Raw genomic sequence first — 12,343 nt, 5'->3', positions numbered from 1 at the left:
GAACCAATGGTTCTAATATCAGTTTTTGTCTACCAAACTCATGATTCTTGTTAACACCACTTCATAAGACTGAGAAAGAGTAAAAACAAAAACTCACACATCCCCCTTTATTATCTAACCATTTCATCCCCAGAGGACCTGTTAGTGAATGTATTCTTAGGTTCTGTGCACACCTTCAGATGGCTGTCTGCATGAGGTCAGTTTGGCAATAAGGCAATTTCTCCAACTCCCCAGTTACACACGGTTAGGTGATGTGGGCTCACTGCACCCCCATTATTATTACATTTGATGCCATGATTGGAGACAGGTATTGTTGAAGACCAAAGCACAAAAAGCACTGACTGAGTCTTCATCACTTTGCTCTTTGAGTGAATTGCAGCCAAATGAACTACATATTTACATATTCGCAAGTTTCTATTTGGCCTTAGGTTGCAAGGATTTAAAAATACCTCTAAAGGCTGAAGTCTCCAGATTTAGGAGCTCCTATACATGGTCCAGCATTTTATTACAAAGTATTGAAATATGCAAAATATGAGATTATGGCATTTCAGGCACTGCTTCAAAGAACCGTGATTTTTTTTCTACCTGTTTGTGAAATCATTTGCAGTTCCTGGTTTCCTTTAGCTAAACTAATGAGAAATCTGCAGACATTATTGGCCTACGGTTTCTCCCGCTGCATGAAATAGTGATCCCTGGGATCTGACACCCAAGCTAGATTGTGATGACTGTTATCCTGTAGATGCTTGGAATTTGGAGGGGACGGGCAGTAGAATCAAATAGACCTGGGTTTAAACCTCAGCTCTGCTACTCACTGTGACTCAAACTAGTCACTTAACCTATCTAAGCTTCAAATTTTCTACCTCCTTCACAGGACTGTGATGGGAGCATTAAATGAGATAATGCATGTGTAGAAAGGGCAAATAGCAAACATTTGTCACCAGAAACAATTGTTTTCCTCTGGAGAGGGATGATTGAAGAGAATCTGAGTGAAGAAATTGCTGTCCTGGCTGCTTCTGTGAGGACATCACCAGAATCAGAACAGCAGTTACTGGTCTCATAGTAGGTGGTTAAGACAAAGATGGTATGTAGCTTAGTGGTGGGTCCCCAGGGCAGGAAGCAGTGGGGGAGTGTCCCTGAGAGGAAAAATATCCACACAATTTTAGAAGAACCTGTCCATCTTTGGTAGCTGATGTTCAGGCGAAAGGGTGGGGAAGAAGGCAGGCATGCTTTGTCATTCTTTGTAAGTCAGTGGCACTAGATAAAATCATTGCTGTCCTGGCCTCTGTAATCCTGGTTAAGATGAAGATCAGGGTCCAAAATTCCCTGATATCTTTCCTTTAAGGACTTTGTGTGGCCACAGAACTTCTTTTTCTGGGCAGCAGGAACTGCTGCTGCAGCAGCATGGGTCTATAAACTAAACTTCTACTTACACAATTCCTTTTACTGGATTTCCTGCTTTAAAGCTTTAGGTTCTCACAAAGCTCAAAAGCAATCCTCCTTCCTCTAGCTGACATCTTTAGTCTTCCTTACATTTGTGAAGCAAAGACAACCTTCTGCAGGAAGCTTTCCCATAAGCCACATTTCTCCTCAAACTTCCAAAGCTCTGACCCAGCTCATCCTCTTTACCCCACTCTTGAAGTCAAGCCATCCGCCTGTTGGTCTTCTTACATCCCTTTCCATGCAATTCTACTGGAGCCCCCCAAACTATCCACACGTTCCAGGAAGCATTGCCAATACTGAGCAAACTCAATGACTATAGACGGTTACAGGGCACCTTCACTCACATTCAAAAGGTCAGCAAGGATTCTCCATAGCCCAAATAGAATGGCCTGAAGCTCAGTCTTGCATTGGCCACTAATTTGCTGTTTGACTTGGGTAAGTGTAGCCCCCCTTCGGCCCTTATTTTCATTATCTCCAACTGGGTGGGGAGGAAGAAGATTACTCATTGCTAAGGTCAAGAGTAGCTCTGAAAGTTTAAAGGCAGTTTTGTGGCAAGAGCATAGACTTTGAACTACATAGACCAGAGCTCATATCCCCACCATGAGCCAAGTTACTAGTGGTCTCACATAGTCATAAAATGGCTTATTCAAGGATTCACGGTTGGATGCAGCAAAACCAACATTCAAACCTGTGTGAAGGTCTGGGAAGACTCAGCTGAACTCTTCCCCCTTCCTGGCAGCTACTACTCCCAGGGCAATTACCAAGACCCAGGTTATTGCTTTCTGCACTTTGTCAGCCTAGGTCCAAAATGCTCAAGCACCAAGCAATTAGTGATGCTTATCCTTCCTTGGAAACTCTAACAATAGAAAAAGAAAAGGGAGAGGTAGCAGAGAGATTTGAGAAAACATACATTTTTATGCTTTGTAGTCACAGTGGACTAGTTTTAAAGTCACTAACCCTTGATATTTATCTTATCAATGTACTCATACCAATGCAAAATGGCATATATATACAGTCATTGCAGTATCGTTTGTAATATAATAAAATTTTAAACCACTGTTCATCAACAGGAGACTGTTCAAGTAAATCACATTACATCTATACAATGGAATGCCATATAATTGTATAAAAAGAAATGAGGCAGCTCAGTGTATACCAATATTAAAATAGCTTCATGATATATTAAGTGTAGAAAGCAAGACAAAACATTGTGCATAGAATGCTATGGTTTACATGAAAAAGAATATATGTGTATATATGTTTGTGCATGTGTATAAAATATCTTTAGAATGATATCAAAGAAACTGGTTAAAGTTTTTGCCTATTAAGAAAAAAATGTAGCATGATTCTCAGCTTTCTTTTGTTTCACTAATAGCAAGTGGAGACATGGATGCGCCTCTATAGTTCTTCCTTAGCACAGGAAGCTGTGGGAGGGATTTGTAGCTACAGTCCTTGCACATTTGAGCAGTAGAAAGATCTGGCTCCTCAGCAATAGAGTGAACAACAGGTCTCGGTTTGCCCATGACTCTCCTGCTTTTAGCACTGAAAGTCCTAGAAAAATTGAGACAGTTGGTCACCCTATTCCTCATCCTTCTGCTGCAGCCCTTAGCTAGCCAGACTTGGTAGTTTCAGGGAGGGAAGATCCCAGTAGTGGGATGAATGGAGCTGTGACACAAGCCCCTGCCTCCACAATCCACAAGGGACTCAACACTTATAGAGTGGCAGGCATATGCTCTGTGAGGCATCCTCATCTAACAGACAAGGAAATTGAGGCTCAGAGAGGTTAAGTGATTTGCCCAAGGTCACACAGCTAGTAAATGCTGGAGCCAGTCTGTCTGACTCCTGCCACATCAGCAAGACCTTGGGGAATATAAAGCTTTCAGTGAAGCAGTGGGCCTGGCCTTTCTTAAAGCCTAAAGCACCAGTGTTACATTTTAACTAAATCAAACATTGTTCTTCTGAATCTACTTTGGCAGGCCTGTGTTAGGAAATAGCTTTCTTCCTATCATCCTCACCCCCAAAGCAAAGAGAATAGATGTTCCAGTTTTTTGGACTGAAAGAGCAATTGGCAGAAAGCTGTTTTCTCTGGTTGTGCACATAGTAGGAGTCTGATTCTCACTTGAGGAGTAATAAACTACTCATCCCCAACTTGATCCAGCTTCCCTCCCAAGAACAGCATGAGAAAATAACAGGTAGTGGTGGAGGTCATGATGTTTGCCTACTTTTTGATTGGGTAGGGCTGGAATTCAATTTGGCTATGTAATAGGAGTTCCTTTTGCTAGGAAAGAGTAAAAGCATTCCCCATAGCTTCATCCATCAAAAGCCCAATGAGGCACAGAAAAACAGACATAGCAGACAGAAGCTTGGGGGTTTTGAAGGGAGCATAGGAAAAAGTCACAGCAGCAGCTGTACTTGCCCTTTCTCAAGCAGCAGGCAGCTATTAATTATATATAGGAAATTAGGCTGCTTCGCAAACCTCGTTGAGATATTTCATAGGAGATATTTTATAAATATGAAGAAAAGGATATGCTTACTCTCACTGTTGGCAATTAATTTACAGATGTTGAGTTGTAGAGCATCAGAGAGAGAGATCACCTGTGCCAGGATACAGGAGTTTCAGGGAATAATGGATTTGGGATTGGCTTATCAGAGGACACAAAAGGAAAATGAAGCAGAGCTTTCCAAAGTTCCAGCTTCCTCTGCAAGGGATGCCACAGTTTAGGCAAAGACATTTTGCCTGTACGTGGGTCCTGAACTATCTATGGCTTGATAAGTCTTGCATCCTTGGATTTGAATGAAGCCCAAGGATCTCTGTGGTGATTGAACTCAGTACCACACTCAGTCCCACTACAAAACAGCCAGCCTTGAGAGTTTAAGAGTAGAGACTGCAGTGCTATTTGGGTTTTAATACCAAAATTGACACAAAAGACTAGGAGGCCTGCCTACAGTATGTTCTGGTTTAAGAAGCAGGAGGTGGGTTACATGGCATTTAAGTATGTACAAGGATCCTATGACCTTCTTCCTATCTGCAGCATAACAAATAGTGCCACAGAAACATGGCAGTTTGGATCAAGAGGAGTACAGGTGTGCCCCATTTTACGAAGTAGCTATGTGCCTGTAAAGGTGGTCACCAAGAAAAATTTCCCATATAGAATCCTGTTCCTCGTTGCCTTTCATAACATAAGAGATGCATTTTTCTGACAAATATTTTAGCCCCAAGATTCAGCAAAATCTCAAAAATGCAAAACAAACATTGACAATCTTATTTGAGAGGAGAATTTTCAAATGTCTTGATAATGCCTTAGAAATAATAGTATATGGGCAAGCCATCTAAAGAAACTGAAGTTCAGGGTGTCTTTCACAGAGCTGAATTGAGCTGGATGCCTTTCAGAGGGCCTCTGAGAGTATTCAATAATAAAAGTAAAAACACTTTATCAATTGCAAAGTGCTCTATACATGTGAATTCTTGTTACTCTTCTAGTCAATCTTGGTCACTTTGAAAAAAACAAACAAACAAAAGAACTTCCCTCTCACCCACCTTGGATTATCATTTTCCTCTCCTGGAGGAAAGCTCGTTAACGTGATTTCAATACTAGTTCAGATTCCCCAACCCCTCCTTTTTTTGAAAGGTTAAACTTTATGACACTTCACTTTTACAAAAGATCTACATTAGAGCCTGTTTTTGCTAACCAAAAGAAATCCAAAGAGGATTTTTGCTTTTACCAAAAAAGGCAAAAAGCGAAAATAAGAGTTCAGCGTTATTTTGAACAATAAGAGTGGCTCTGCCAAGCTCTTTCCTTGAGAACTACACTGAGCATCTCAGCGTTGAGTCCCAGAGCTTTGAACTGTGTCTGTGAGCATCTGCGCTTTATCTCAATTTATTTTGTGCATCCATTAGCAAGATGTGTCCTAAGGTATCAGAAAAGTCTGAGAGAGCTTATAAGGATGTTACACTTAGCATAAAACTGGACATAATTATGTGTTATTTTAGGTTTTATGTGTTATTTGATATAATTTAGTAAGTTCTATTTTAGGTCTTGGAATGCTTAAAAATTTTTTCATATAAATTAATGGTAATTGCTTCTTTGCTTTACGCCATTTCACCTTACCAAACATCTCATAGGAACACTCTATTTTTGGATAGTGGGGGATAGCTCTCTATTCAGAGCTGTTCACAGAACACCTTTTAATTCTTAGCAATCTGTGGTCTTGTCTTTCAGGACAAAGTTTGGGGGAGGTAGTGTGTTCACTCTGTGGTGTACATAACTAATTAATCAGGCACTCCCAATTTTCTTGTCACGGGTAGAGTGGTGAGTGGAAAGAGCACAGAGCCCACCGGCATTCTGTAATTGTGAGTCCTTTAGCAAAGCAAAGAAAATGCCCAAGCTTCAGATCTACCATCTGGAAATTAGAGGTAACACTCTGCATGATTGTGGCAAGTGGGCAATGAGATAATGTTACCTGTAAGAGGCCAGGAACTGGGAATCACTGTGTATATCTTCTTATGAGATAGGTAATGCCTTCCATTGCAGGATGCATCTGTTCGTTTATTTCTTCCAATTTTTGTCTTATATTGTTATTAAGTTAAGTGGCCCCAAACAGGTAAAGGTTCATTTGCATGTACATATTTTATTGACTTAAGGTAACCCATTGATTAATGATTAATTTTTAGCTTCACACACCATTCCAAAGGCTGGCCAGGGACTACTAATTAACAATGGTTTATTTAGAAACAGTGATAGGGTTAATAAGTTTCTCCCGAAGTGGGACAGAGTTTAAAAGGAAAGGAACTACAGGAACTTTGCCTTCTCCCAAACCAGGTTTGAATATTTGTAGAAGCTCCAAGTAGATATATAAAGCCTGTGTTTAGAACTTAAGGAACTCTTATGTGGCCTTCTAACTTTTCTTCCTACCATACATAAGTCACATCAACATTTATCTGCTCCGAACTTAGTAATATATATCTCACATGTATAGGCTCTTCACACAAACTCTGAATTAATACACTGCAACCTCCTCTGATACCAGGAATACCCACCACTCGCTCATTTTGTCCTCTAGAGAAAATTACAGTAGCTATAGCCAGAAATTGCAGACTGGTTGCCTGTGGGCCTACTTTGGCCTGAACACTTGTTGTATTTGACCTTTGGACAAGTTCTTTTTTTAATTAATTAGTTGCTAACATTTCAATATTATAAAACTTCACACAAATTTTAGCCTGTATAGCCAGTTTGTCTTTAAAAATGCAATGACCTGGTGACACTGGTCAGCATTCAATCATAACAATCATCTCTAGAACTTGGTAGCAACTGGGCTTGGGTTCTCCATTTCCCCTACTAGGTCTTGTTGATTCTTCTGTTATCAACCAGCATTGAGGAGACAGCCACGCACTTAAAGCTAGTGCATTCAAAGTGACCAGTTTAATTTCATGGGACAGATAGGAAATAATTTTGATTTGGCTGGTGTACCCAGTGACAGGGTATATGAGTGGATAGCCACTGTCTTGGTGGAACTATTCATTTTGAACCAGAAGGTAAACATTTAGGGCAGTGAACATGAAGCCCCAAGGCTATTTCAAATGGTTCTCTGAGCTCACATAGCCTTGTGTTTGTCTACATAAATTATCGTTCCCTCAACCCCACTCCCATTATCCATACCTTTGAGATAGAGAATGTGCCTGCAACTAATTTAGCTGCCCCAAAGGACCTAGCAAAAGATGGAGCCCATAGTAGGAACTCAAAAAAATATGAATGAAGCACTCATCCAATGACAGATGTGCCACAAAGTCTTTTTCTTTTCTTGATTCTGATAAATGCTGGATTCGTGGAATGAGAACTGAAGGTTTTGATGATTTGCTGTGTCTTCAGACAAAGAGATTAATTAATTGTTTTGCTGTGTCCTTGGATGAATAACAGGACATCATTAATTATCAGGGAACAAGTAAGGGAAAAAAAAGAGAACATTACTTAAATACCAGGAAGGGGAATTAAAGAATGATCATTACTTAGGGTTGATGGAAGGAAGTATCTGGGGTGAAAAAGCTGAAGTCTACTTATTTCAGTATTTCAAATCACCTGCATCTGAGAATTTTCTGAAGGTACCAGAAGGCCCAGGGTTCTGGGAATCTTCTGGAGGGACAGATCCTCCATTTTCTCCTTACCACCTCACTCTATCATCTTATCCCTGAAAGGAACAGGAAGAGAACTAGGTATGGCAGCAGGGGTAAGAGAAAGCAGTTGAATTTGAAGGAAGCATTAAACTGAAAATGGAGGAAAGGGGAAAATATCTAGCCAAAAATTGTAAAATGAGCTATTGCAGGGGACACCATATATGACAGAATAAGAACAGCTGGAGAAACATTTAGTAGTTAGAGTAGAAAAACTTGGGGAAAGGACAGAAATAATGGGTGTGGCTTCAGTTGTACCAAGGTGGAGTAGTTAAAATTTTGAAATTAAGTCTTTAGCAGAAAGGGATAAATATGACTGCCCAAGTATCATGAAGACTTAGCATGGAGGTGAGATGGTTAGGATAGACAAAACCAAATACCATCATTGAGAGTATATAACATAGGCCACCTGACCAGCGAAAGTAAAGAGTGATGTAATCACAATGCTTAAACAAGACTTGTTTTTCTCATTGATGACTCAGTTTTAATGATTTAAATGTAATTTCTCACTCTCTCTACCACCTTCCCTCTTCCCATAAGATCTTATTGTTCTCTTGTCTTGACTCCTTGGCATCATTCTTTTGTAAGCATCTCAAGGATGGTACAATATCTTGAAACTCCCAAAAGTTAACAAGAGGACTCAGGTAAACACAGATTGCTCATTAACTGACTTGACATACAGAGGTTCTGTCTATTAGTACTATATTATTGGTTAGAGAATTGAATATAGGGTGTAATAGATGCACATATATTTTGTAGAATTGGGAGTAGCAAAAGATTGTTTAGATTGGGTCTCAAACTCAAACACCTGCTGGAATCAGGTGTCCCATCTGAAGGGGACAGCTGCTACTTTGTTCCAGTAGATGGGTGCTTTGTGAGAATATAGGTCCAGTGTTACCAAGGTTCTGATTATTTTAAAGAAACAGGAAACTTGGATTTTAATATGAAATCTACCTTTTAAATAATATCAACTAATTAACAACTTTGTAAAACACTAGATGGAGCAAACAAAATGCTTCCACAACCACCAATGGTGAATTCTAATTTAGATGACAGAGTCTACGGCCATGCCACCCTGAACAAGCCCGATCCCATCTGATCCTAGAAGCTAAGCAGGGTCGGGCCTGGTTACTACTTGGATGGGAGACCACGTAGGAAGACCAGGTGCTGTAGGCATTCAAAAAAATGAAAAAATAAGGGATTGTAAGCTGACAAGGTCCTTGCAATCTGTGAGGTCAACCAAGGGTCACCTCACCTAAAAATAAATAAATAAATAAATAAATAAATAAATAAATAAATAAGTAATTTAGATGATAGATGGAATTCATGGTAGAGCCTTGATTTGATGATTTAAACTAATTCTGGCTCTTTGTCCATTCAGTATGAGTTTGGTTCCACCTTGATGAATGTGAGTACTTTTCCTAAATGGCAGTCTTGCATGTTGGTTTGTAACCTAAAAATGTAACTGAAAACTTCCTCTATGGTAAAAATGGTAAGTAGACTCTATGCTTGATTAGAATCAGTCTGTTCAACAAGTAACTGAAAAATCACTGTCAGACATATGTCAAGAAAGTAATCAGAAGGCAGTTCTTTTTGGTGCCCTTTTTATTCTCTCACCAGACCACAGATCCCTTGAAGGCCATGGTAAAGACTTTGGATTTGGTTCTAAAAATGTTGGGAAGCTATTGGAGGCTTGTGAGCAGGGAAGGGATGTGATTCAATTTAATATTCTAAAAAAGAACACTCTAAAAGAGCTTATAGGAAGGCCCTGCCTAGAGCTACAATCTTGACACTTCCAGAAAATCTGCCTTTACTTAACAGTCTCTTCCCCTACCATTGTTCTTTCCTAGGCTTGCTGTTCTTACATTTACGTGTTAATGTCCCTCCTCCCCATCCCCTACCACCAATGGAGATGTTCTCTATAGTTCTTAGGACATGTATCCTAAGAAACTTATAGCCTATATCATCCTGAATGTGTTATCCAAGAGTAACCAATGCCTTTTCTGATTGAACTAACTTCCTTGAGTTCTTTCCTGGCTCTCAGATCATTTCTCAGATATGTGACAGAGAAAGAGCCTTCCAGGTATCTGATCTCCTCAACTGAGAGGACAAGTGATATGGTCTTGCAAATTGCTCTACTCAATGCTTCTATCTTTCAGAAAATACTGAAAGAAGGACCTCTGCTGAAGAACTGTAACTCCTTCAAGAGATGGAAGCTTAGATATTTTCTTGTTCGAGGACAAAGGCTCTGCTTTGCACACCATCCTGCGGTAAGAGAATATATAGAATATATAGGATATATATCCTATTATATGTATATTAGTCAATTGGGTTAGTGGGTGGGTGCCAGAAAATGTTTTATGAGGAAATGGGCTAATAGGTAAAGAAAGATATATTAGCAAAGATTAAGGCGAAAGTTGAAACCTTCTATGCTTCCTTTAACTTGTCCTTTTGGGCCAAATAGGAAACACTTTTCTCTCCCTTCCCCTTCTTATTTTCCTTTTCTTTCATAGATTCCTCAATTAGCTTCTATACCCAGAACCAATGGCATAATTTGTGGGACCCAGTAGAAAACAAAAATGCAGGTTCCCTTATTTAAAAAGCAAATAGAAATGCAAGTAAAGATACTAAAATGTAAAGCAGTAATTTGTCAGGGCATCTTTTTAAAAAGATGTTTAAGTCAGAGAATCTTTTAGTAGTTATTAAATGTCATTCTAAAAAAGAAAAAAACTTTTTGAATTATTAGCAATTTTGCAATCCATTTGTGTATTGTCAATGCCAGGTTTAAAAACAAATACAAAAGTATTTAACTCATATGAAGAACCACCAACATTATATAATTTGTATTTAGTGGATCATGCACACATATATATTTTGTTCTCACCAGTACGTAAAATGCAAAACTGCAAAAAACTAGCTCAACTGTTTTTATTTCACATCTAAATACATATACATTCTACCAACACTCTCTGAAAGGAAAAGGAACAATGGGTTTCCCTATCTTCCCTTTTCCTTCAACGTTATCATTTTTAGCACAAATGATTGGCTAACATAGGGAAGTAACATGAGTAAAGAATATAATAGGGTTCTTTGGTTATTCATGTTTCTTAGAACATCATTGCTCTGTTTGAAGAAAATTCTGGTTCCAATAGAAAATGTGCCCTCTCAAGGCTGTCAGCTCACCTACTTAATCATAGATGTAACATGTTTACAGTGTATTTGCTTTGAGTCTCGCTGGACTCCCATATATTATGGGTCCATGGAATTCTATGCTCATGGGCATCACAAATACAAATGGAGTGACAGGATATTGGGTGGACATGCATATTGTGCATATCTCCTGCTTATGTTCATGACCCATTGTCCCATTGGACTTCACTTATAAAACACAAGTTAAATGATAAGAATTTCAAGATTATAACAGCAGAGCGTTAAACCAAGTGTGGGGACCCTTTGAACACGAGGCCCTGTATGACTGCACAGGTTGCATACCAATGAAGCCAGCCCTGTCTGTATCCATAGTACTGATCTCCTGCTGCTGAGTGGATGTTACTTACTATAGCTGGTATATACTGAGACACAGGCCTCAAACTGGGTGGGACTAGCAACAAAGTCAAGGGCTGCTGGCTAGTAAAATAGGAGCTAATAACTCCTATCTGCTCTCCTAGGTCCCTAGCTAGACCACATTCCATTATCTTCTCCAGCATAAACCTTTAGTTTTTAACAATTCTGAATTACCCAAGCCGTCCAATAAATCCACATCAAAGTTTTGGGAAGAGTTGTGTTTTGGTTTAGTTTGGTTTGTTTTTTTGTTTGTTTGTTTTTCACATGATATATTGACAAAAATCATGATGCTAAATAAATCCCAGCACTCAAGGCAAAACAATGATTGCATTATGACTGTCAAAAATGCCTATTATTGTACACGTGCATATGTGTATATGTTTACTTTTTAGTGTCTCTTTGTCTTATTAACCAGACAGTTCCTTTTCTTCCACTCTCTTATATCTTTCCAGTTTGCACGCTTTGAAACCATTGATCTGTCTCAAGTCGCCTTAGCAGAAACTAGCTGTCGAAACATTTCTCACAGTTTTTGTGTAAGTAAGATTGGGAATGCTGAAGAGCATATTTGGGGACTAGCTGGGGAGAGGAGTTGTCTCTTTGGATTTCAGGTTTCTCAAGTCTCCTTTGATCCCAAAGTGTGTACAGAAATCCACTTAAAATAGCATTGCAAATAGGTGCTGAAGATTATTCATGTAAACACATTCACCAACCCACTGATAGGGGGGACAAAGGTGATGGCCCTGTTTCCTATTATCAGCCAGTTATAAAGCTGAGCTGATTTCAGGGTTGGTGGAGAGTGACTATTACAAAAATCAATTCTCCTGATGAAGGTGATTTGGAAGAGAATCACTCGGAGCCTTTCAAAAGCCTGCAAATATGTTGTAGAAATTGTCAGGATAGTAGAGCTACATGATATTTTCTCTTTTGATGAAGCAGATAAGAACCTAAATCCAAAGTGAAAGCTACTCTATGCTAAGATTACTGATGAGAACACCTCAAAGAAAGCAGGGGATTTCTAAGGAAGTATTTAAGGGCTTGGCACTGCTGAAATTTCATAAGGCTTTGGTCATTCAAGTAAATCCAGACCAGAAAGCTCACTGAAAAATAACAAATCCATTGGCTCAGGAATTTTCCTACCCACCTTCTCCCAGAACTGTCTTCTCCCAACCTTAG

At 39.3% G+C, this 12,343-nt stretch overlaps 1 protein-coding gene and 1 pseudogene across 1 annotated transcript in view; both read left to right on the top strand.

Moving 5' to 3' along the window:
- Positions 1-12,343, top strand: part of DGKK (diacylglycerol kinase kappa) — a 100,283-nt gene that overhangs the window by 33,170 nt on the left and 54,770 nt on the right. The window contains 2 exon segments of the mRNA XM_039874873.1: positions 9,766-9,876; positions 11,623-11,703. Of these exon segments, the coding sequence (XP_039730807.1) occupies positions 9,766-9,876; positions 11,623-11,703 (192 nt within the window).
- Positions 8,664-8,782, top strand: LOC120612448 (uncharacterized; annotated as a pseudogene).

Source organism: Pteropus medius, unplaced genomic scaffold (genome assembly GCF_902729225.1).
Source record: "Pteropus medius unplaced genomic scaffold, Ma_sr-lr_union100, whole genome shotgun sequence".
Taxonomy (NCBI): Eukaryota; Metazoa; Chordata; class Mammalia; order Chiroptera; family Pteropodidae; genus Pteropus; species Pteropus medius.
This window is presented reverse-complemented; position numbering and strand designations above follow the sequence as displayed.